Raw genomic sequence first — 22710 nt, forward strand, 5'->3', positions numbered from 1 at the left:
ATTAAACGCCTTGGATCCCCGTGGCAAGGTGTGGTCAAGCGAGGTGCGTGCAGGTCCTCAACTCCAGGCACACTGGCGCGCATACAGAAGAGTTACCTCGCTTCTTTCACGAGGACGGGACGGGACGAGATAACGAGCCCCTACACCCCCCCTCGGGCCCCTTTTTTTCCTTCCGAGACTGACAAAGTGTGGGCGTGCATGCATACATCGCGTGCTGAAGCGTGCGTGCCACGCATGAGGGTGGGGATAGCTCTGAAACGGAAAGCTCGGTGGTTACCACGGAGAATGTCTGGGTGTGTGCAGATGTTACTACCGGCTCTATCTGTCACAGCCCTCTCCCCAGAACCGGCAGAGGTGAAGGGTCCGTCGATCGTGCGCCTCTCGGCCGGTATGCAGAGCTTCAATTCCGCACTTTTGTAGACCTGGCTGACTGGGGGTGACTGGGTGACTGCCTGTGGGGCCCTTGTCTCCGAGTGGTGGGCGTGGAGCCACGTGGTGATCGATCGGAAATAGAAGCGGGCACCGTGGCGTGGGAAGTTGGTGTGGCTTGATCACCCTGCAGCGGGCCAAGCCACACTTCGGGCCACCGGCGCGTAAGGGCAGTTGAGCAGGCAGTCAGGTAGACAGGTAATATGGCAACAAGCCGACGGGACCAGGCCCCCCCCCCGTGGACAACCACCACACCCATAGCTTGCCTCAGCACTGTGTCGGAGAGGGCAGACGGATACCATCGCAGACGACTTCCGCTCTCTCTCTCTCTCATTGGCCACCCTCCTGGTCCTCACTGCTCCTTGCTCGTTTCCCAGCCAACCTACGCAACCCGCTCCGCGACGCCACCTGGAGCCGTATCATCATCCCTTTGTTCCCCCACCCGGTCACGATCCTGGGAGCTATTCCCTTCGCTCGGGACTCTCCTCTGCTGCACTCCTCAACCTTACTCTACTCTCCTCAGTCTTGGAACTCCCACTGCTCTCAAACCCCCTTCGGCCGGCGTCAGCTACCCCTTTCTCTTGAAACACGGGGAAAAGCACCTTGAGTCCACCCAGCAGCGGAAGTTGATTTCGCCCTCGCAGCTAGACCGAGAGAGGGGCAAGACCTCAGCTGACGTGAACTGGTGTATCCATCCATCCTTCGTTCGGACGTGCTGATCGGACGAGGCTTAGCTACTCACCATCATCCCACCGATCACTCTCAATCCCCGGACCTGTCCCTTTGTCCTCTGTCCTTCACAGACCCTGCATATCGTCTTCGCCTACCCTCCTCTTCCTCGTCAGCATCAGCATCGTCATCGTCTTAGCTGCGAGACACACGTTCGCCGGGCTGTTTCTATCCGGAGCTAGACATTGCAGCACTTTTTGGTCCTGCTCCTAGACTCTCACGATCCCTAGAGCCGCGTTGATCGGTATTCCATCACCTCAATCGATACCACACTTCAATCTCTACATCCATTCATCTACGTCGCGAAACCTGGAGAAGATAATAATGCTGCCTTTGATCTAGGCGGATCATCCCTGCAAAACTATCGCTGCTGCTGCTGCTGCTGCTGCTGCTGCTGCTGCAACTTCAAAGACGCAGTCTTACACTTCAGCATTCATGGCGACTCCCATTGCCCCCTGGGCAGACACAGAGGCGAGGGCAGAGGCCGACGAGCCAGCCGATGGGCTTGGCTTAGGCGTCGGCTCCTCGTCGATGGCTTCAAGAGAGGAGAACAAGTCTTCGATCCCTTCGTATCTACAAGCAGGATCTGCCCCCGAACCATTGCAGCCTTGCTCTGCCGAGGGCGACTGTTCAGGTATGGCGTACACCATCGATGGAAAGCTCCTCATTGGCGGCTTGGCGGTTGATGGTTCTGCCACCGGCGAGAGTGGATGGGCCAATGTGGGTGATGTGATAAAGCCAGTCGCCCCGTCTAGTGCTGGCAAGGAAAGGGTTCAAGCACTGCCATCACCACTCCCGACACAAAGGGGTGCTAGTAGCAACTTTAACCACTGTCATCCTGCCGAAGGACCCGCCACATTCGGGGAGAAGAGAGCGGAGGATGGCTCTGGCGAGAGGGGTGGATTGGGTGAATCCGCAAATGGACGTGCATCGTGGCTGAGCACCCTGACGGGAAAGCGGCGGCAACACGGCCAAGGAGTGGGATCGTCTGCCATTACATTAGCAGACATCGTTGGTGGCAGGACGTGTCGACCTATCGCGCTTAGTGAGTACCTCCAATGACGAATGTCGTGACTACAGTCTCGAGGTGACATCTTTGTGCTCATACTGATCGATCATTCCCGACTTTATCCTACAGGCGACTTGAGGATTTACCTCGCCAAACAGCGCGACATCGAAGACGCGAATGAGCTGTTGGCTCCCGCCATCGACACCACCTCTTTCCAATTGAGTGAGCTTCCTCAACAGGGCAACCTCTCAACGGCCAGTACAGAGAATCTACGCGTGCAGGCATCTCCCGTGGAAGACTACGCAAGGGAAAAGGTCGCCATCAGCTTCGTCGAGCCGACTGCGCACCTTCAATCCCAAGCTTCAGGGGAGTATAGCGCCGTCGAATTCGTCGTCGCCTTTGACCGATATGCACGGCAATACCGGTCCCTCACTGCACAGCAGAAGCAGGCTATGGCAGGTCCCGCTACGAGCGCCAATCAAGCAATGCGTGAACGGTTCGATCGACTTGTGCAGAGACACGTTGGACCTCTACCAGGATCAACAGTCTCGCGCAGTCGCTCCTCGTCGGCGGCCACCAAGTCAGACAAGGGCAAGACAATCACAACGGGCCTGATGCCCATCTCTCCACGTCCACGACCCACCTGTCGGCTTCAATGGATGATCGATTTGGGATTACTGGACGAGGGTGTCGTCTCCTTGGCTCTTTCGGAAGCTGGCCTCACCACCGATCCAGAGGTCTTGCTTCCCGTCGTCAACTGTATCGTGTCCCACGTCGACACCTACGTCTTGCCCTCTTTCCTCGAGGCTGCCTCTCGCAATCTCGGAAAGGGCACCTCCAACGGAAGACTGTATTCCGGCATCTCTCTGACCGCGCTGGCCATTCTCTTCACTGTGCTCCTGTGCATCGAGCCGAGTCCGTTGACAGGTACCAACATCTCGCGCTGGTACCGTCTTCTGACCTTCCCTCTTTGGGCATTTGGAATCGGTTTCATCTTTGCAGCCTACACGGGTGTTTGTATGTGGCTCAGTCTGAGGGGCAACAGGGATGTTACTGGCGAAGAGAAAGGCCTATCCACACCTTCCGAGATTGAGAGCGAAGAGGGGTCAGCTCCAGCGATGGCGACGGACAATCGTCAGTGGTTGCTTGCACCCGAGGTCTGGAGGATGCTAGAGTACGTCGGGCTCAAGAAGGTGCTGGACAAGATTGGCAATGGGAGGCCTTCCACTCCCGAATTTGGAAGTCAAGTACAGCGTACATCCTCGAGGCTCTCACAGCAGCAGGACACTGTCACTGTCGCTGAAGGAGAAGGCTCTTCTGCCAATGGGCAGGCCAAGTCCCAACGTAAGCCCCTCACTCCAGTCGAGGAGAAGACTGAACAGCCCCTCGCCTCTTCGGCCGCGGCGGCAGCGGCGAGCAAGAAGGGGACGGCCTCTCCTCGTGCTGAGCCCGCGATGCAGTCCCCTAGTCTGATGGGTATCCCATCAGCACAGAGCAAGTCAGTCTCTCCACGTCTGATGACAAAGACGATCAGTATCGTCCCCGGTCTGGAAGTGGGCGTGCGGACCCTGGTGGGCCCCGGAGGCGAAGCACTCGCCCCGCCTGCGTCACCAACCCACAGACCGTCGAGCTCCCTCTCCGTCTCCGCTGCAGCGGCTTCGATGATAGGACGCGCAAGGGCGCACTCCAACGCTGCTTCTCTAGCATCGTCGCGAGCTGTGTCGATTGCTGGTCTCGAGGAGGGACAACAAGGCGGGCTATCGAGCGCTGGCGGACATCGCAGCTCGGTAGAGCAGGGCGAAGGGTCAGCTTCGACCAATGTCATTGGGCAAGTCTCCTTCCTACCTCCTGCCACACCGCCCAGCTCTGCCCCTGCTAGACGGAGGAGGAGCGTCTGGGGTAGAGCAGTGGATGGAGCGCAGACACTCGTGGGCATGTCTGTGAATACAGAGCGCGTTAGAGATGAGCGCATCAGGAAGATACATCTGTGGAGAGCAGCAAAAGCACTTGCTATCGATGGCGCTCTCTCCGCCGTGGTGATGATCATCATTGTGGTGATCCCCTAGAGAGGCTCACGGAAAGACTCGACTGCCAGAACTCCCTCCATCTGGCTAAGCCCATCCAATCTCGTCGCGCATCGTCCGCACTCGCACCTTGCATCTCGTTTTCGTTTTCCGGTTACCTCCTCGTCCCTATATATTCTGCACCCCGAGTCTGTGTTCACGGCCCTGTACTATATCACTATCCTGATTCGGACGTCTCTTGACTTGACGAAGAGGAAGCGCTAATACCAGATACCATGCGATCCTGCTATCATCTAGCGTGGTCTGAGGGGGCGAGTCATCGAGCTGTTTCATATAAGAGACCAACATGAGTGGTCATACACTTGAGCCTGCATGACGAAGTAGGCGGCTTGAAGCATGGCTGACGCTTTTCAAGATGCATTAGCAGGGTGGCGAAATCCAATGTACACATTCAAGGGGAGGAAGAAAACTTTCGACTGTCGTTCGTAAAGAGTGGGCGGAGGAAGAGTGGCACGAGAGCATGACCGGAATGTGGGGTCTTCGCCCGCGATCCGCTCAAAGGAAGGTGTACGTGGCGTGGAAGATGCCCTTGTCCAGATCGTGAAATTGCGCAAAGAGAGCGGGGCTGAGGATGATGCTTCCGTCGGTACCACTGGCGAGTCGAACACGAGAGTGAAAGGGAGTGTCAGTATGCATGCACAGGCACCGACGTCATGTTGAGGTCGTGTGGGTGAAGTGCTGGAACCTCTGGACTTACCCCAGGTCGATGACGGTGCCTACAGCGCTCTTGCCATTCTTCGTACTGATGATTACTTGCTTCCCACTGAGGTGTTATGGGAGAGAGGAAAGAGGTCAGCTTCAAAACAGCTCAAATATTTGCAATGGTGTTGTTCCCAGGTAGCATGCTACCTCACATCCTACTCACCAAACGTTCTCAGCTCCAAGCGTCGTATCGACCGCAAGGTAGTAGCCCTGGCTGAAAGCAGGGTCTCCACGCTGACCACAGGCAGTAACGCCTTGTGAGAAGTCGGTCCAGGTGACAAGCTTATGTCGCTGTGTGGCTTCCAGGGGTCCACCGGCTCCAGCGTCCCCGCCTGCTCCATCTCCACCTCCTGAGCCTGGTCCGGGTTGACCTCCCTGTCCAGACCCGGGTGCAGCGCCGTGCCCATGACCAGCGCCAGAGCTAGGACCTGCACCCCCAGGTCCGCCACCAGGTCCAGCAGGTCCACTCGAGCCATCGTCCATACCGGATCCCCCTCCTCCTACACCTACACCTACACCTCCAGTCCCAGCTTCCACTGCGGCCGCATGAGCAGCAGCGCTCGAGGCAGCAGCAATAGCCGCGGCCGCTCGGTCTACTGCTTCTCGAAGTAGAGTCCAAGGATCGGCTCCCTGTTGAGTTTCTCCTGCGCCTGCGCCTGCGCCTCCACCAATAGGACCAGAGCCACTGTCGGCACCAGGAAGGGGGCCGGGTGCATAGGATTCACCTCCCATGCCCATACCCATCCCCATGCCCATCCCCATGCCCATCCCCATGCCAGAGTCTGCTCCGGAATCAGGACCAAGACCGGCTTGCTGTAGTGTGACCGAAGCCATGTATGATGCTGGACCTGCGCCGGGTCCACCTCCTTGTTGCTGCAATTGTTGCTGTAGTTGTTGTTGTTGCTCTTGCTGTTTCTCTTTCTCTTGCTGTGCTACCGGGAGCAAGGAAGGCCCATATGCGGCGAGTGGGTCAAGCTCTTCGAGTGGAGAGAGCTGGCTACCTGTCCCTGGTCCAGCTCCTGCTCCTGTGTTGGGTAGCTGCGGAAGAGGTGTAGCCTTACAGAGTGACAGGTTGAGCAGAGCGACTAGGCAGAGCAGAGCGAGGCTGCGTGTGCGGAGCTGATACCTCGAGGTGGAAACTGCACGCATGGTAGGCTAGGCTGGGTGTGGGATGTGGCTGTATGAGTGGTACTGGGGGTATAGTGGAGGGAGAGAGGATGACTCGGAGCGGGGGAGGGGGCGGTGCGATGTTGAACCCGTGGCGGGATACCTGCCCGAGGTCTCTGAGTTATATACCTCGCAACGAGCACGAGGAAAGGACTAGCTTACGAGTCAATGGCAATCCGCCAATTGACATTTTGCGGCGACGCAAGCAGTACAGTCGATACGTTGTGCTTGACATTATTTGCGTGCTGCGTCCGCTGCCCAGGTTGCCATTGCCTCTTGACAGACATTGCCAGGACAATTGCCAATGCGCCAGGCAAATACGACACGATCTCTTGACACGACCACACAGATGCTTCTCGGTGCGATCAACGTAGCAATGCCATCGTACGCAGCGTCAACATTGCCCTGAGCCGGCAGTCTACAAGGTCCTCGATCGACGGTGACTTCTCCGATGAGCCGCCAGAGAGCGACAGCAATAGCTCTAGCTCCGACCCGAGCCACCGAGCGCGTTGTCTCCTTGCTCTCTTGTGCGGTAGTGATTGCCCCTTCTCTCTGCCATAAGTATCGATTGCGACTGTTGTCGTTACGCTCTCTCTTCCCTCGGCGCGTCAGGCCTGCTGCCATCGTAGCGGCCCCCCCCCCCCGTGTGCCGTTGGCGTCCCGTCCGGAAGCGGAGGATAGGCGGGGGGCGGGGCGGGGCGGAGGCTTGGCGTGAGTGTTCGTCTGTGCGGTGACGTTGGGATGGACGCGCGCACCGCCTTGAGTGGTTGTGAGTGTGAGTGGGCGTGTGCGTTGATTGGCTGGACTTGGCCCAAGCTCGACTCCCTGGCGTGTCGTCGCAGAGGCGAAAGTCTAATCTCAGGGAACCACTCACTCACTCACTCACTCCTACCCATCCATCCTCACCATCACCCATCACCAACGACCATCCAACCACCACAACAACTCCCAGCCATGGCCTCTCTCCCACCCCTCCTCATCGACCTCCCCAGGAACCCCGTCTTTGCAGTCGGTATCCCGACCATCCTGGGAATGGGCGCCGGACTGGTCACCAACAAGGGAAAGTACGGACCGGAGAGTCTCTTTGAGAAGACGCTCACTAGGCCTCCTTACAGCCCGCCCAAGTGAGTAGAAACAGGCGGGGTAATTTAGAGGACTCTGAAGGTGGCGAGAGAGGCGTTGCGCCTGGAGGGAGAGGTAGATGGGGCACTGTTCGTGATCCTCACCTTCGATCTATTGCTGCATCCACTACTCTCCACTCTCCACAGGCAGGCGTTTGGAATCGTCTGGCCCGCCCTCTTTGCAGCCATGGGTTACGGATCTCACCTCATCGTAAAGTCCCTGGACAAGACTCCCCCTGGTGAGTAGCACAAGCCACGTCCACCCACCAAAGAGCTTCATAGCCCCACCGTATACATGAGCTCACACTGCACCTTCTCCTTTCCCATCCACACTGTCCCTCCGCCCCTGCGTAGGCTTCGGTCGCCAGCGCGCCAACCGTGCTCTCCAGCTTTACTACGGTCAGCTCTTCCTCAATCAAATTTGGACTCCCATTCGTTTCGGTTTCGGTCAACTCGGTCTTGCCTTTATCGACCTAACCGCCCTTATCACCACTCTTGGATTCTGGCTCTATGAGACAAAGGATGTAAGCGAAAAGGCCTTTTGGTTGAATGTACCTTACTTCCTTTGGTCGTCCTATGCTACTTATCTGAGCGGTGCAGCTTGGTGGTTGAATGGTGGGGAGACGTTCGTCAAGACTAGTATTAAGAAGATTGTAGGTGGAGCAAAGGACAAGGGAAAGGACCTTTAGATTGGGTGGACGGGTGAAAGATAAGATGGCTAGCTGGAAGGATAGGAGGTGCAGTCAAGGCATAAGGCAGCGCAGGATTTGATGATTGCTCTGCAGCTTGTCTGTCTGCCTGCTTCCTGTATCAGACTCGTGGCCTGCTCCTCGAAAGAGTGCGTGTAATGTATCCTCACTGCTCACATCCGCATGACCGGACACGACATTGAGTGGATTAGACGATACAGGGGCTACAACTGGAGTGAATCGAAGAGGCAACAAGAAAAGGAAAGCTAAATCTGTCGCACAAGACGAAAATCGACTCGTGCCATCTCTAGACCCTCCCAGCATCAGCAGCTTTCCGGTATCCCAATCTTCCAAGTCCAACAATCTTTGTGTCATCTGTACTACTACTGCTTCGACTACTACCAAGTCCGGCACCGGAAGCAGCAGTAGCAACAGCAGCGGCGGTGGTAGCGGCAGCAGCTCGATCTTGATCCCGTCCCATCTGCCACTCTAGCTCCCTCCTTCTCCTCTGCAGGATCTCCCTCTCAAGCGCAGCTAGCTCCTCTCGCTCGCGCTCGAGACGACGACGCTCCTCGCTTGTACTGCCTGCAGTGTAGTGGGAGTCGAGATATTCCTCTTCATCCTCTTCCTGCTGCTGGTGCTGCTGGTGCTGCTGTCGCTCTTCTTCTTCGTCTTCTTCCCCCTCTGGCACTCCACGGGAAGGTCCGCGCACGACACGCGAGCCATGCGAGGGCTTACGGCGCAAGTTCCCAAAAGGCGCGTGTGCCACTCCTGCATGGCCTGTCTGGAGCTGCCTACGTCCACTTGCACCAGCGATCGAGCGGGAGGGCTCGAGGGAGTAGTCCGAGAGGGCGGAGGGTCCGCGCGGAGGGAGGTGCTCCATCTCTGGATCTACGTCGGAGCCAGAGTACGAGCCGCGTCTGTCCATGCGAGAGGGGGCCAGCGTGTGCAGTGTGCTCGCTTCGAGGGCCTCTTTCCCGCCGTTCGAGGTCCAGTAGGAGGGTGTAGGAGACTCAGCACGTGGGCGAATGCGAGAGCGAGATTGAGAACGCGACAGGCTGCGGGTCTGGCTCATGGGCGGGTGAGCTTCGGACCAGCCTGGGCCGGTGAATGGCGCTGGCTGCTCGTAATAACCTCCATCGTCTCTCTCTTCGAGCCATGCTTGATGTGAAGAAGCCGGGTGAAGCTGTACTCGCCTCGAGGGAGGAGCTGTAACGTTGTAGCCAAAGTCCTTGTCTGAAGAAGTGTAGCGCTGTGGTCCGTGGTGGTAGGTCGATCCAGTCGATCTGAAGGAGGCAGTGCGCATCACACTCTTCGTTGGACGTCCTTTGGTGTCGGCACCGTAAGCATATTCTGAGCCACCATAGATGGAGCGCGCTGGCTTGATAGAAGCAGCGTGACCTTGGTAGATAGACTCGGCCTTTGCGCTCAAGTCGCCGCGCGAGCGAGCCTCTTCCAGCATCTCAAAGACACCTCGGCCGTACTGACTCTCAATGTCCTTGCGAGCTTGAGCAATGGCGGCTTCTAGACGAATGCGTCTTCGTTCCAGATAGATTTCCGCGCCAATGAGAACGACGGTGGCCCAGATGAGACTGAAGCTGGAGCCGGCCACGGCCTGCATGCCAACATCGTCCGAGTCGACGAGGGTGAGAGAAGCAGGCATCGTGTGCGAGACATTGGCAGCATTGAAGGCATATACTGCCTTGCTGACTTTCAATCGCAGACTGATACCAGCACCCAGCAAGAGACCGACACATCCCATCCGAGCGTAGACAGCAAGTCCAACTAGTGTTTCAAGGTGTCTGTGCACCCGTGACTCGGGGCTGAGATAGCTGGCGAATTTTGTCGACTTGGGGAACAACCGCGGCAGGAGCTGAGGAACGCTCAAGAGGTAAATCAAGAGGAAGACCCCAAAGGTGACGAAGAGCAGGATAGGGGTGATTTTGAATGCCGAGGGCAGACCGGTGATGCTGATTGCTGTCGACAGCTGGCCAACGACCGACAGCCGAGCATTGAGTGAGGCCAGAGAGGGACTCAAGCTCGCCGGTGTGCAGGTGCGGACTCCAGCGGCGTCTCGGAAGCATCCGCCTAGCGGTCCGTACTTGAGTTCGAGATTTGAATAGCCCTGATTCGAGTAGACTGTCGCAGTCGTCGTCGAAGTGCTGCTGTTGGACAGGGCTTCGAGATTGGCAAGGGGCGGAAGCGTGTACTCCCTGCGCGCCGCAGAGATGGTCGAGCTGCTAGCGCTTGCGGGCGTTAGGCCGATTTGAGCGGCGGACGTGGTCGAACTTGTCGACGCATTGGCTGTGGGAGAGGCGGAAGATGAGCTGACGCTGCTGGACGTGTTCGTTGAAGTTGCGGTATGCGCAGTAGTAGCCGAAGAGGGTGTCGAGGCAGTGGTACTACTCGTGGGCAGGGCGGTCGACGTAGAAGTATTGGCGGTGCTCAGCACCAGGGTTGTAGTTGCGGCACTAGCGGTGCTGGTGCTGCTGACATTGTATGGCCTGACGACCATGAGGTCAATCCCGCTGTCGGTGAAAGGATTGGGACATAGCAAAGCGATGAAGAGGAGGACGAGCGTGGTGACTTGCAGAGCTGGCTGCAAGAGAGTAAGCAGAGGCACTTTCGGCAACATCCTGGGCTGAAGGTGTGGTCAAGGTACAGATTTGCGCTTGCTGGGAGATTGAGGGAATGAATGTGTCCAAGACGCAAAGGGAGGAGTTGGACCAGCCAAGTGTTATGAGTGTAGCGTCCGTGGAGAGGAGAGTGGTAGCGATGGAGAGTAGAGTCTCCAGCATGCTGGGTCGGACACCTCCCCTCCTTTTGTTTGAGCGATTGCTCCCAGTACCAGAACAAAGGCGTCCTGTCGGGACAAGGACGCAAGGTGAGGCGCATCCTCTTGTTTGTTCTGCACCGTCACTGCCCTCGCTTGCGCATGGAGGCGTCTGGGTGCCGTGGGGCTCAAGATTACCTGGGTCCTTGTCCATGGTCTACTCGCAGCATGGCACAGTCGAGGAGCAAGAGGCGCCGGCGTACCATGAGGCTTGACGCCCAGCCGCACGGGAGAACAAAGGGGGTGCGCCTGGTGGGCACTGGAGGCGCATATCAGTGCAGCTTTCACAGCAATTACCCTGCACGAACGGCAGCAAATTCTAAGCCACGAGCATTATGTAGCAGCTGAGATGTCGAACCTGGGATCTGGTTCAGGACTCGTGGGATGACCATCTCCAGCCCACGTCAGAAGAGGCGTCTATCGTAGAATGACCCTTTGCGGGGAAGCAAGGACGAAGCAGCGCCACACAAAGCGGCGCTGGAGGCCTCGCGTGGCTCTTCCCGCTTTCCAGGCTCCTTTCCGCTCAAAGGTACTCCTTGTATCCTACTTGACCTTTCGAAGGTAGCAGAGACTCACGCCCCTTGTCCTCTCCACTAGATCGACCACACTGGCTCTCACTGTCATTGGAACGGGACTTCACAGTCTCAGTCGGGTCCTCCTCAGTCGCGTTGCCACAGCCACACCTCAATCGTGGCGCGCCTTTAGCATGGCACCCTCGGCCTCTTCCCAAGCGTCCACTTTGCCCTCGGAGGGCAAGAAGAGGGCAGTGGCTGCTCTGCTGGACAGTGATGGCGAGGAGATCGAGGTGTTGAGCGTGGCTTTAAATAAGGTCCCAAGGACACAAAAGGAATTGACAGACCCCAAGCCATCCTCCAGCGCATCAGGAAGTATCTCCAAGCCTGTACACTCCTTCTTCTCCAAGCCGGGTAGCTCAAGCTCTACTGGTGCTGGCGCTGCTGGTGAGCGAATTAAGTGGCTACCCAGCATCGGATCAGAACAGTCGTGCCTCGTGGGCGAATTCAAGGATGCCCTTCGAAGCGTTGCCAAGACCAGCAAGGCTTCAGGCTCGAAGCGGCAAAGGATCGCAGCCTTCGATCTAGACGGCAACCTCATCGAGACCTCCTCCGGGCGAGCAGCATACAACTTTGTCGATGAGAACGACTTTCGAATTTGGGGAAGGACGCCAAAAGAGAGGACGGTAGTGAAGAACAAGCTGCATGAGGAGCACCAGGCTGGCTCTTTGATCCTCGTTCTGACCAACCAGCTCAATCTGGACCAGAAGGCAGCCAGGCTGAAGACCTGGAAAGCGCGACTTGGCCTTATCCTACGCCAGCTGGACGTACCCGCTGTGGTCTTTGCTGGCACACGGAGAGATGCATACAGGAAGCCTGGCGCTGGATGGGTCGAGGAATTGAGAGCAATGTGGAGCGCGGCGGGTGGAACGAAAGAGCTGGATATCGACCCTGGCATGCCTGCCGATCACGACGACCAGACGAGAAGCTTCTTCGTGGGCGACGCGGCTGGAAGGACTGCTGTCGGCAAAAAGGCCAGAGACTTTGCCGATACAGACCGGAAGCTAGCACACAATCTCGGCTGGAGATTCTTGACTCCCGAGGAGTACTTTGCGGGCGAGGAGAAGGCAGCTTTCGAGTGGAGTGGTCATCGTCCAGCAACCCCTCCCGCAGATGGCTCGAGCTCATCCAGCAAAGCAATACTTCAGGATCTACGTCGTCGCTTGCTAGACTCCGCATCGACCGCAAGCAAGCCATCATTGGTGATTCTCGTCGGTCCTCAGGCCAGCGGCAAGTCCTTCTTCGCCAAGAAGCTCGAGGCAGAAAGTGGTGGTCATTGGGTGCGCGTAAATCAAGACGCGCTCAAGACCAAGGAGAAGTGTCTCAAGGTAGCGGAGGAAGCACTAAAGGCAGGCAAGAGCGTGATAGTGGACAATACCAATCCGGCAAAGGCGACGAGGGCACTGTACACTGCTCTCGGCAAGCGCTACGAGGTGGAGAAGGTCGTATGCGTGCACTTTGACCTTACGCTGGAAGAGGCACAGCATAACGATGCCTTCCGCTCTAAACGGTGGCTCTTTCCCTCTCAGCTACATGCCTCTTCGAAGGCACGGGAAGCGCTCCCACCACCGATGCCTTCCATTGCCTTCAATTCGTACTACAAGGTCCTCGAGAAGCCTCAAGTGGGCGCGAGCGCAGTTGGAGGTGCATTAGAGGAAGGTTTCGACGAGGTCCTGCGCGTAGGATTCGAGTTCGAGGGAGACGAGGAGGAGCAAAAGGCATGGAGGATGTGGTACAGCTGAGCCCTGGGGGCCCGGATGGTTCCCATCTCAGACTTCGTCAGGTGGCCTTGTGGATATGATTATGAAGACCTTTCTGAGGCGCAATGAGGTGAGAGCTAGATGGTGAGACCTTCACAAAGCATCCATCATCAGACTGTAGAGATAGCTTTACTATATTGCGCTTGCCAAGAAGAAACAGCTGATACGTCTAGATAGATCTCTGCCTGCCGCCGCCGACGAGGTAAGGGCCTGCCGTTTGCACACCTCGCACAGGGAGCAATAGAAGCCTGCGCGCTTCCACGTCTGTCCGTACGGATCCTCTCCTTCCCGTGGCCGTCATCCATCCGCTTCTCATCGTTGCCAGAATCCCCTTGGCAGACTTCTCCGTGTAGCAACAGGAGATCAGAGAGATGCTCTGTGCCAATCTCAGGTCCCCGCGTCATGATCGGCATTCTCATCATCCCATCGGTTCCGCCCTGACCCCAGCTCACACAGCTCCCTCTCCTGCTCATGCTGGCAGTGTGAACTTCTCTCCCTTCATGACCTTGTTGAAGTAGACTGTCAAAGGGTGGAATAGGTAGCAGAGGCATAGGGAAGATGGGTCAGATGAGGTTACGGATGGAGTTCCTCGCTCTTGCTCATGCTACTCACTCCAGAAGAAATCGGCGTACAGTCCAGTCTGCACAAGGCCCGCGACGACGGAGATCGGGTCTACCTTGTTATGAACAAAGTACCTATAGATCCAGTTGGGGATGTAAAGCGCCCTGTATGCTCCCAGAGCAAAGAGGTAGTGCGTGGTAATCGTCTCTGCCTCTCCGGTGCGCTGTAGCATGAAGAGCTGAGGTAGGATAGCGACCGACTCTAGGTAGATGGAGAAGGACCAGAGGATCTCGGTGATGGTGAACTGGTAGTTGAAGATCAGCGCTAGGACCGCACATGGACCGAGGAGGTATTCCAGCCGGATCGTATCGATTGCTGGGTCGTGAGTGGGCCTGAATCTGATCCTCATGAGGTAGAGGATATACACGCTCGAGGCAATGAAGAAGAGCTTCATTACGAACCGGTAGAGGGAATTCTCTGCAAAGACATCCAGATACCTTGTACAGAAAACAATGGTGTAGAGGATTTGCGTACGGAACGAGATACCCCGAGCTGAGCGGGATGTCTGGATCTTGTGGATGAGGATGCCGATGGAGGCCAGGTGGGATAGGTCACCCCCGAGGCGGAAGATGTTCATATGCTCAGTCATGCCGGCGACTGTACAAGGGGAGAGAGGGGAATGCGGGACCCTCTAGGATCTGTGTAGAGGGTCACAAGCTCGTACTGAGCTAGACTTTGCCGAGGGGTAGGCGGATGCTACAACAGCAGAGCCCTGTACAAGAGGCGCTATTCCGGCTGAGCGAGAGCAACGAAGCTCACGATACGATAGCAAAGAGGTATGTTACGATGGCTCAGACTAGAGCGCCGCGTAGTTCGTATCGTCAAGCGCAGTGGGTATGTAGCGAGGGCGTAGAGGGAAGCCTTTTGGGTACGATGGGGAAACAACAACAAGAAGAATTGCAAGGCAACAAGCGCCCGGCCCCTTGACACGGTGGAGCGTTCTGCACGCACTCACACACTCACGCACACGCCCCACCCCGCCAGCCAGCACGCCCCGTTCCGAGAGGCACCAGTGTCCTTCCGTTCCGATCTCGCGATTCAAGGCAATAGATTGGCAGCCAAGTAAGGCTACGCCAAGATCAAGGGGAAGGTGCAACCTATAGGTCTGGCAGATTCTAAGCTATATACAAGTTTATCAAAGCAGTCCTAAGCTGGACTGAGCCTGACCTTCTCTTTCTTCTTCTCCACTCCCCGCTTCTTCCTGCTCATCGCGCCACCACCACCTCTGAAATCAGCAGCCCACTGCTCATGCAAATCCCTAATCGGCGTAGAGCTCCACCTACCTGCTCCTGCTTTCGCTCCTGCTCTTGGCCTCTCCTCCTTTCCCGTTGCTCTCTCCTTGCTTGGCTGACACGAGCCACCAGTCAGACCGGCAGGGCAAGGCAACGATAATGTCTTCTTTCCGTTTGCCCCTCTGGATAGACGTTCCGACTTGACTGGCGCAGACGCTCTTCTGCCGTCATTCGCTGCTGGTGCTACAACCGCCAGCCGGAGTAGCGAGGGCTGGAGCGCTTCTTCGGGGTCGGAAGTAGCCCGCACCTGTGTGCCTCTGGCCAGGATCGGCGGAGGTAGATTGGAAAGCACCCTGCTAGTAGGGCTCTTTTTACTGTTGTTGCCTCTCGCCCGCAAAGGGTCCTGTTCACTCTCCAGAGGTGGACCCGTGGCCTCGGATGAGAAGGAGCATTCAGAGCCATACCACGAACCGCATTCAGCTTCGCACAGACTTTCGATATCTTCGGCGTCGTCTCGGTCGGTGGTCGCGCCTGCTTCACTTGCACTCGCATCCGATTGAGCGTCAGCAGCAGTCGTAGCAGCTGCAGCAGCAAGTCGAGAGTCAAAGCTTCCCGACAGGCGAGTTTTCCCCACTAGCAGAGTAGCCATTGACGACGCACGAGGGATACGCGAGTCTTCAACGACAACGACAGGACGCTCAGTGACCTTGGGCGTCTTCACCTTGACGAGGGTGGAGTCGTCTTGAAGGGGGAGGAAGAAGGATGCGGGACGTGCGTCACGTGCACTCGATTGAAGAGCCGTGTGAGGCGAGTCTGTACAGGCAGAAGCAAGGAAGAAGGTAGGTTGTTGTGTCAGTAGGGCAGGTACGGAGTATTGATGATATCGAGGGCAACGCCTGTGCGTGTGGAGATTGAGCAGCGGTAGATAGACCACAGAGAGAAATCGAGCAGACGAAGGAAGAGATCGAGTAAAGTTGAAGAAGAGGAGGGTCTGTGTGCGTACCTCTCTGAGCGTGGTTCGTAGCCGCGGGATACGAGACCGTGTATCCGGTAGGATGGGTGGGACGAGAGGACCAAGTTGCGTGTCTTGTGAGATTCTGACACGATCCAAACCCGTGACGGAGGGTACCGTTTGGTGATAAAGCTTCATCGTGACTGTGAGCCTGAAGTGATTGATGCGATTGTCTTGTCGTACTATCGGATGCCAGCTTGCAGCGCATCGCAACAACAGCCTCCGTCGATGCAGATATGACCCTCCTGCCATCATCGCGGGCGGATGGTGTCTCGATGTCTCCTCGGAATGCGGAGTCAGAGTCTAGATACCTTGAAAACCCGATAGACTGTACTCTTTGCTCATCTTCTTCAAATGGCTCGTCGTCGCATAAACATGTATTGTCCCCCGATCGCACTTGTCCGCATCCTTGCCCTGCAAGGGCAAGAGCGCGGTCCCCATTTGCACCAACAGAAGCTCGAGACAAACCACATGCATCTTCAAAACTTACCGATTCCGGATTCCTCGGATCATCCTGCGGTGCATTCACTCCATTCCTAGGTTCTGAAGATCCTCCTGCAGATGTTGGCCTTCCGTTTCTGTGCGCTGATGGCTTCAGTCTAGTAGCGTCAGGCGAATTCTGTCCCCCCGACATTGGCCTTCTGCTGGCCTGTCCCTTCGTGCGAGAGCTCGCGGGGCTCTCTTCCTGACGTACTTGCTCCTTTTGGAGCCTCTCAGCCAACCGTCTACTCTGCTCCTCTTCGTACAGTCTTGCCTGTTGAGATCTTTCCGCTTCAAACTCCTCCAGCTTCGTCTTGGATAGAAAGATGGTGATGTCGGTCAGCAAGGGTGGTGTCTTGGCCGGCAGAGGTGAAGCAGGTGGTTGCGGTGTACTCGTTGGCTCAGGTGAATGTCCACCGCCTAGCTTGATACGGGGGCGAGCTCCTGATGACGGTGGTGCAGGCGGGCGTTCGGGGACCGGAGGCTTGCTTCCCTCGGGTCTGTCTTGGGCTTTGAGCTCGCTGGTCCGGACATACTGGTAGAGCTCAGCTGGCACAGTCCCATCCCAGAGCTTGCCCTTCCGCGAGTCTGGCAGACGGTAGAACCCCACTTTGACTCTCTCGGCGATCCCGATGGCGCGCTTGGCCATCTCCTCGCCAACTGCCTTGATCACGACCAGCTCGAGGTTTTGGCCCACGGTGGCCGCTTTGAGCCCTCTGGGGTCCGCTCCATCCATTCCGCTCTTAAGCAGATTGAGGCAATGCTCCACGACGTGAGCAGGCTCGACGAGGGGGGTGATGACAACCTCGTTGGGCTCCAGCGGCCCGGATGTTGGCATGCCTGTCATGCCACCTTGGGAAGGGCTGGTAGGCGCTGCACCGACTAGGGACAAGAAGACATTGTCGTCTGGAGTGCGATGCCTCTCATCGTACTCGGTATCCAAACATGATGCGATGGCTAATATGAGAGTATGCTCCAGGCCCCTCTTGTCGGTAATTGCTTCGCAGCGATCGATGTTGTAGTCGAAGACTTGTAGAAAAGCAGACATCTTCTTTGACTCTGGTCTGTAGATGGCAATTTTGATGGGCGGGTCAGGCTTGCGAATGATCTCAACATCATAGCTCCCTTTGCCATTCCCCACTCCGATGGCCAATTCTTTGCTGATGGCTAGCTTCTCTCCTTGCCAGGCAAATTGCCATTCGGTCCGCAGCATTGCTCCTGCTTTTCTGACCTCATTGTCCTGATCCGGGTTGAAGAGCTTGAGGGACTTGCACTTCTCGCTGGTAGAGGAGGCGGAGACGGAACCGAGCTCAGTGTATGTCAGGCCATCTAGGAGTGTGTTCTGGTACTTTGGAGATCGGATTGCCCGTGAGAGGGTATATGTCGGGGTGAATGTTTTAGAAGTGGCATCCGGGATGATAGAGGAGAGGTCTGTAATCGAGGGCGAGTCTTGCCGAGGAAGGAAGTGCAAGGTGAAGAGGGCAGGGTCGAGGCTCATGGCGATGCGATTTGATGCCTTTCGGACGATGAGTGGTGCGTTTCCGTGGTCGCAGAGATCGGCAGCAGGTCTTCGGGTATGCCAGAATAGAGGAGAGAGGCGCTGAGAACGAGGCCGGTAACGACCACCCTGAAATGGCGCTTATGATGTGGTTGGTCGTGTGGCTTTGTCCGCTACTTGTAGGTGTGTGTGGCTGTGCGTACCTGCATCGGCCTGATCGCGGTGTTTGGCTTCCTCTTTGTGCCTGAAGTGGCTTGGCAATACGACGGCCATACGAAGCCGAACTGAGAGGATCAAGGGCCTAGCAATTGACGATGTTGTAGCAGCAATGCAGCAATCAGGCCTACGCCAAGACTGAGCGAGGATTATTGTACCGCACATTCGCCCCACGCCGCCCCGCACAGGAGGACTCTTTCGCGCACCGCCTCGGCTTCCGGCCCGGCTCAGGACAGAAGCACGGGCCAAGGGTCAAGAAGAAGGTGCAAACGCGCCGACGCGCCCTGCTTCCGTTCCAAAGTTCACCCCCTCGTTGCTCGTATCAGCGCAGGCAATCATGCCTCCTCGACCTCGCAAGGTAGCTAGGCACTCGAAGGACGATGATGCCGTCGCTGAGGAGAACAGGGCTTCATCATCAATAGCTGAGCCTACAGCACCGCCCGCTTCGGAGGCGGCTGCCAAGCCAAGCGAAGCTGCGCCCTCTGCTCATTTCGATTCGGGCGTGGCCATGCCGCTTTGCGGAGCACCTTTGTGCTCCATCACGCTGCCCGATCTCTCACATCCGCGGTGTATCAAATGGAGCAATGAGGGACAAGTGTGCATCATTACAGACACATGCCTTTACATCTTCGTGAGTGACTGATAGACATGTAGGCCTTCCACGGCAATGCATACAGCTTGGTACTGACGGCATTGCTGTGTCTCCAGACCCCTGCTCTAGGATATGATTCCATCTTGAAACCCACCAGATCATCTCAGATCATTCAAAGTAGATTCCTGCGCTACAACGCAAGTGACAAAGGGCCAATTGCAGCACTGCCTCGCACAGGGCAGGCTTCCTCGAGCTCCATCGACTTCTTTGAGTGTGCCATTGACATTGGTACTGCAGCATCCGCGGCGGTCGAGCAGCCCGTAAGCCGAGAGCTCAGAGACGAAGGTGAGAGATGCAGAGGCTCGGCGGAACAAATCACCTCTGCTTCGAAGAGCGGCTGACCCTTCTCTTGCCTTGCCTACGAACAGACTATAATGCGCCTCACCCGGGCCAGACTTTCAAGCGCTTCAAGTCTGCAGAGTGGTCACAGGATGGGGACAAGATAGCTTTCATCGACTCTGATCTCAATGTGCGAGTCCTCGAAGCCCCTGCGAATCCTATTGCCGGTCCATGGACAATGTTCAGGAGCGTGCGCCCGGCTGTTGCCGGGACGAAAGAATCCTTTACTCTGCAGACAATTTCGCTGGCCTGGTCTTCTGAGGATCACCTTGCCATGGGTACAAGAGGGGGGCAGGTTCACATCGCCCATAAGGGTCACGTTAGCGAATTGGCAGACCTTGGGTCGGATGCCGTGACAACGCTTCACTGGTCCTCTTCGCTGAAAGCGCCAGACACGTTGGTCGATGGGAAGAGATCCGCTACGAATGGCCCTGGCACGCTAGACATGGAAACCGAGGCGGTCCTTCTCGCTATCCAATCCACAGGTATCAGTGTACTTCGTGTTGCCACAAACAGCACAGGTGTGCGCTTACACTCCTCCATACGATCGGGTCATGAAGTCCCACGAGGTCTGCAAATATCAATAGCAAAGTTTCTAGAGTGGGAGGACGATGCGGAGCAGCCACAAATCGTCATCTGTACATCACCTGGAGCTGTACATACCTGGCACTTCCTTGATACTGAGCCAGACGTTCCGAGAAAGCAGTGGAGGACATGCCAGCTTCTTCCTTCGGAAGAGCCAGGGATTGAAGGAGAAAGAGATCCCCATGCCGAGGCGATTGGTGAGTGAGGGCTCTGCAGGGATTTGTGTTCCCTTCATTGCTATTGCTACGAGAACATGCTTGCGCTCGTGAGCTAACACAGAATCTTGATTACGCATGTCCTATAGCGTTGGATCGCTTGAGTCTTGATTCCTACCTGCTGACATTAACATCTGGACTGCAGTACATGATTAGGCTGCCCCTGCCCTCGAGCGTCAAACTGCACTGCGTTGTGAGCACAACAGCTGAGCCAGAACTACCTCTCGACAGCCTTCGGCAGAGTGTGGAGGCGCACCAGAGAGTCGATGCTTGGGCACAGGACGGTCCCAATGGGTTGATTGCTGTCTTGCAGAGGTGAGTATCTGCATCAAGTCTATGACAGGCCCTCGGCGACTTCTTCGCACGTCAGCTCACATCAATCGACTCCTTCATGATAGTGCCGGCGACATATCCTCCTTCCGAAACCACGCGGATCGTAATGCACAAGTCACCTTCTTGCTGCCTCCGACTCCCATTATGGACGCCTGTGAAGTAGCCAGGGAGCTGATCACTTCATCACTCGAGCGTTCAATAGGCTCGGCAAAACGACCTGTGCATCTCTTTCGGCCAGTGGTTGCTCTCTATCAGGCACTATCTCCGACTGCAAAGTCCACTCTGTTGGCAGAGATTTTCGAGGAAGTGGAGATTCATCACTATAGTGCCGAGACGGATCTCGAAGAAGGGACAAGCAAGGGTCCTCCTGAGCAAGAGGAGCTCGTGGAACTCCTCAGTGATGGGTCGCGTAAGTTGTTTTACATTCTGGAATGGCTTATAGTGAGTATTAGCCTTGTCCAGTGGTTCTCAATAGAAACAGACAGTGACATACCAATGGCCGTGGACGCTAATTACGATCGCCTCGGTCTCCTCTGAATCGCCCCTTGCAGCGCGAGAGTAGGAAAAGAGATGGCCAGAACAAGACCGCGCTCGTCCATTACAAGAAGACAAGACTGCTTGAAGAAGCGAAGATTCTGAGCCACTGGCTGCCGAGACAACAGAGGCTCATCAAGCAAGGTAAGACACGGGTACCTGGTGATCTGTCACAAGTGCATCCGTTGCTCACATCCTTTGCCCTTCCACCTCTCCACCCATTCAGCTCAAGCTCTGAACAGTGACGTAGGCCAATTGCACTCGAAGCGCGTCGAGGTCACAGCAGGGAGGGCGCATTCTGCCTTTTCCGTCGACTACGAAAAGGCAGACTGTGCTCAACAACAGTACCTTCGAAGCAACTTTGACGTAGAGGCTAGACTGCGTACCCAATCTTCTTCCGAAGCAGAGCAGAGCGCCGCTGCATCCTGGGAGAAGTCTGCGCCGGTAAGTGCTTCGGGGCGACACTCTGTAGACTTTTCGACGTTCGCGTCATCCATTGCTGACATCGTGCTTGCTCGATCAACAGGACTGGCATCTACGGCAGGTACTGGATGAGAAAGAGAAGTGTCCCATCTGCGACGATGCTACGGTCGAGGTAGAATGGGGTCCAGCGAGCCTCTGGCCACAGAGAGCCGTGTGTGCGAGGGGCCATGTGAGCGGTGAGTCCCCGTCTCGATCGACCTGCCTACTCAAAGTTGCGTTGACTGATGCCGCTGTTCTCTGCCGAATACATTACAGCCCGCTGCTCCCAGACGTACGCGATCACCAGCACTGCCGAGGTTCGGACCTGCTCCAGCTGTGGTCTCAAGGCGCAAGACCTCTCCGTCAAGTCGAGCCCGAGCGAGGAGGATGTTCTGATTGAAGGGATCAATGGCTGCACTTTCTGCGGGGGACAGTGGATCGTCATTTCGTGAAAGGTCGAGAGTAGGCGGGCCAATATACCCTCTTGTCTTTTCCGGCCGATACCCAATCAATCCCATGTCTCTTTATCTGTACAATAGCCTCATCATCCTACCGCAGGGCATAAGCCTCCACTCCACTCTACTCCACTCCCCTCCCCTTTAATCCTCACACAAAAGCACATACTCCCTCTCACTGCCCCCGAATTGGATCGTGTCACCATTCTTGAGCTCGTAGTATCTCGAAGCGGGAACATCACGCTTGTTCACCGTTGTGCCGTTTGCCGAGGCGAGATCTAGGAGATACGGTCTGAGCGGGACAATGCAGAGTAGGAGGAGGAGGAGAAGGAGGGAAAAGAGGAGGGAAGTTGATCAGAGCTCTGAGCATGGCTTTACATCCCCGACTCGACTGATCAGATCCGCGTTCCTCAACTTACTTGATATTCCTCTTTTCGTCTCCAAATTCATTGCGCTCAATCAGTAGACGATACTGAAGTACAGCGTGTTGCTTTGAGCACGAGGTGTGCTCGAGGGGAACATCGACGACGGCTTGGTCTCTGCCGAAGAGGTAGCAGGATTGACGGGAGAGGTGGAGTAAGTCTGGAGGCGGTGGGAGCAGAGGAGAGGGGGGCGAGATCGGAAGTTGAAGCGTCAGTGACTTTCCTCAACCGTATGACTTTCGAGACCTCCGCTGGCACGTGGACGAGCACACTCACCAACCTCCTTGCCATCCTTGAAAACGTACATCCTCCACTTCCTCTTTGGCTTCTTCGCTTCAGGCGGCTCATGGTACTTGAGAGCAGTCCCGTTCACCTGATTGCTCTCCTTGGCGAGCAGTCCACTCGGCTTGAAGTCTGGCTGGTCCTGTTCTTGGTCCTCATCTTCAGCACCAGCACCAGCACCAGCAGAGAGCTCATCCAGCGCTCCCCTCCCGGTAGAGGGAGCGGTGCTGGAGGTAGCATCGTACCGCTCCCTCTCTCTTCTGCGATCCTCTTCGAA

At 56.4% G+C, this 22710-nt stretch overlaps 10 protein-coding genes across 10 annotated transcripts; 5 read left to right on the plus strand and 5 right to left on the minus strand.

Moving 5' to 3' along the window:
- The first annotated feature begins 572 nt into the window (after positions 1-572).
- On the plus strand, positions 573-1371 carry BCV69DRAFT_204063 (hypothetical protein). Its single transcript, XM_025489703.1, has one exon. The coding sequence runs from the start codon at positions 633-635 to the stop codon at positions 1146-1148; it is 516 nt and encodes a 171-aa protein (XP_025347402.1). The 5' UTR covers positions 573-632; the 3' UTR covers positions 1149-1371.
- On the plus strand, positions 1372-4417 carry BCV69DRAFT_204064 (hypothetical protein). Its single transcript, XM_025489704.1, has 2 exons — positions 1372-2203; positions 2297-4417. Exons 1-2 carry the CDS (start codon positions 1594-1596, stop codon positions 4231-4233), a joined length of 2547 nt encoding a protein of 848 aa, XP_025347403.1. The 5' UTR covers positions 1372-1593; the 3' UTR covers positions 4234-4417.
- Positions 4259-6228, minus strand: BCV69DRAFT_204089 (hypothetical protein). The gene is made up of 2 exons (XM_025489705.1): positions 5208-6228; positions 4259-4779 (listed from the first exon to the last, which is right to left on the minus strand). The coding sequence occupies exons 1-2, from the start codon at positions 6100-6102 to the stop codon at positions 4643-4645; spliced, it is 1032 nt and encodes a 343-aa protein (XP_025347404.1). The 5' UTR covers positions 6103-6228; the 3' UTR covers positions 4259-4642.
- A 798-nt stretch (positions 6229-7026) lies between these two features.
- Positions 7027-8309, plus strand: BCV69DRAFT_270671 (TspO/MBR-related protein). Its single transcript, XM_025490931.1, has 3 exons — positions 7027-7244; positions 7389-7480; positions 7596-8309. Exons 1-3 carry the CDS (start codon positions 7075-7077, stop codon positions 7928-7930), a joined length of 597 nt encoding a protein of 198 aa, XP_025347405.1. The 5' UTR covers positions 7027-7074; the 3' UTR covers positions 7931-8309.
- On the minus strand, positions 8238-10565 carry BCV69DRAFT_299387 (hypothetical protein; the record flags this gene model as incomplete). Its single annotated transcript, XM_025494324.1, has 1 exon — positions 8238-10565. The coding sequence occupies one exon, from the start codon at positions 10563-10565 to the stop codon at positions 8238-8240; it is 2328 nt and encodes a 775-aa protein (XP_025347406.1).
- Positions 10566-11469: 904 nt separating this feature from the next.
- On the plus strand, positions 11470-13077 carry BCV69DRAFT_294004 (PNK3P-domain-containing protein; the record flags this gene model as incomplete). Its single annotated transcript, XM_025493857.1, has 1 exon — positions 11470-13077. The coding sequence occupies one exon, from the start codon at positions 11470-11472 to the stop codon at positions 13075-13077; it is 1608 nt and encodes a 535-aa protein (XP_025347407.1).
- A 487-nt stretch (positions 13078-13564) lies between these two features.
- Positions 13565-14293, minus strand: BCV69DRAFT_287579 (putative ERD2-ER lumen protein-retaining receptor; the record flags this gene model as incomplete). Its single annotated transcript, XM_025493575.1, has 2 exons — positions 13565-13614; positions 13708-14293. The coding sequence occupies 2 exons, from the start codon at positions 14291-14293 to the stop codon at positions 13565-13567; spliced, it is 636 nt and encodes a 211-aa protein (XP_025347408.1).
- Positions 14294-14748: 455 nt separating this feature from the next.
- BCV69DRAFT_294005 (hypothetical protein) lies at positions 14749-18264 on the minus strand. Its single transcript, XM_025493858.1, has 5 exons — positions 16451-18264; positions 15952-16111; positions 15609-15761; positions 15256-15530; positions 14749-15063 (listed from the first exon to the last, which is right to left on the minus strand). The coding sequence occupies exons 1-5, from the start codon at positions 17936-17938 to the stop codon at positions 14863-14865; spliced, it is 2277 nt and encodes a 758-aa protein (XP_025347409.1). The 5' UTR covers positions 17939-18264; the 3' UTR covers positions 14749-14862.
- A 197-nt stretch (positions 18265-18461) lies between these two features.
- On the plus strand, positions 18462-21921 carry BCV69DRAFT_283126 (hypothetical protein). Its single transcript, XM_025492593.1, has 9 exons — positions 18462-18785; positions 18863-19091; positions 19175-19927; positions 20035-20260; positions 20344-20719; positions 20830-20956; positions 21039-21256; positions 21339-21471; positions 21551-21921. The coding sequence occupies exons 1-9, from the start codon at positions 18492-18494 to the stop codon at positions 21724-21726; spliced, it is 2532 nt and encodes an 843-aa protein (XP_025347410.1). The 5' UTR covers positions 18462-18491; the 3' UTR covers positions 21727-21921.
- On the minus strand, positions 21874-22673 carry BCV69DRAFT_287580 (SMAD/FHA domain-containing protein; the record flags this gene model as incomplete). Its single annotated transcript, XM_025493576.1, has 4 exons — positions 21874-22021; positions 22149-22311; positions 22428-22575; positions 22602-22673. 4 exons carry the CDS (start codon positions 22671-22673, stop codon positions 21874-21876), a joined length of 531 nt encoding a protein of 176 aa, XP_025347411.1.
- Positions 22674-22710: the final 37 nt, after the last annotated feature.

This window comes from Pseudomicrostroma glucosiphilum, assembly GCF_003144135.1.
Source record: "Pseudomicrostroma glucosiphilum strain MCA 4718 unplaced genomic scaffold BCV69scaffold_8, whole genome shotgun sequence".
NCBI classification, from domain to species: domain Eukaryota; kingdom Fungi; phylum Basidiomycota; class Exobasidiomycetes; order Microstromatales; family Microstromataceae; genus Microstroma; species Microstroma glucosiphilum.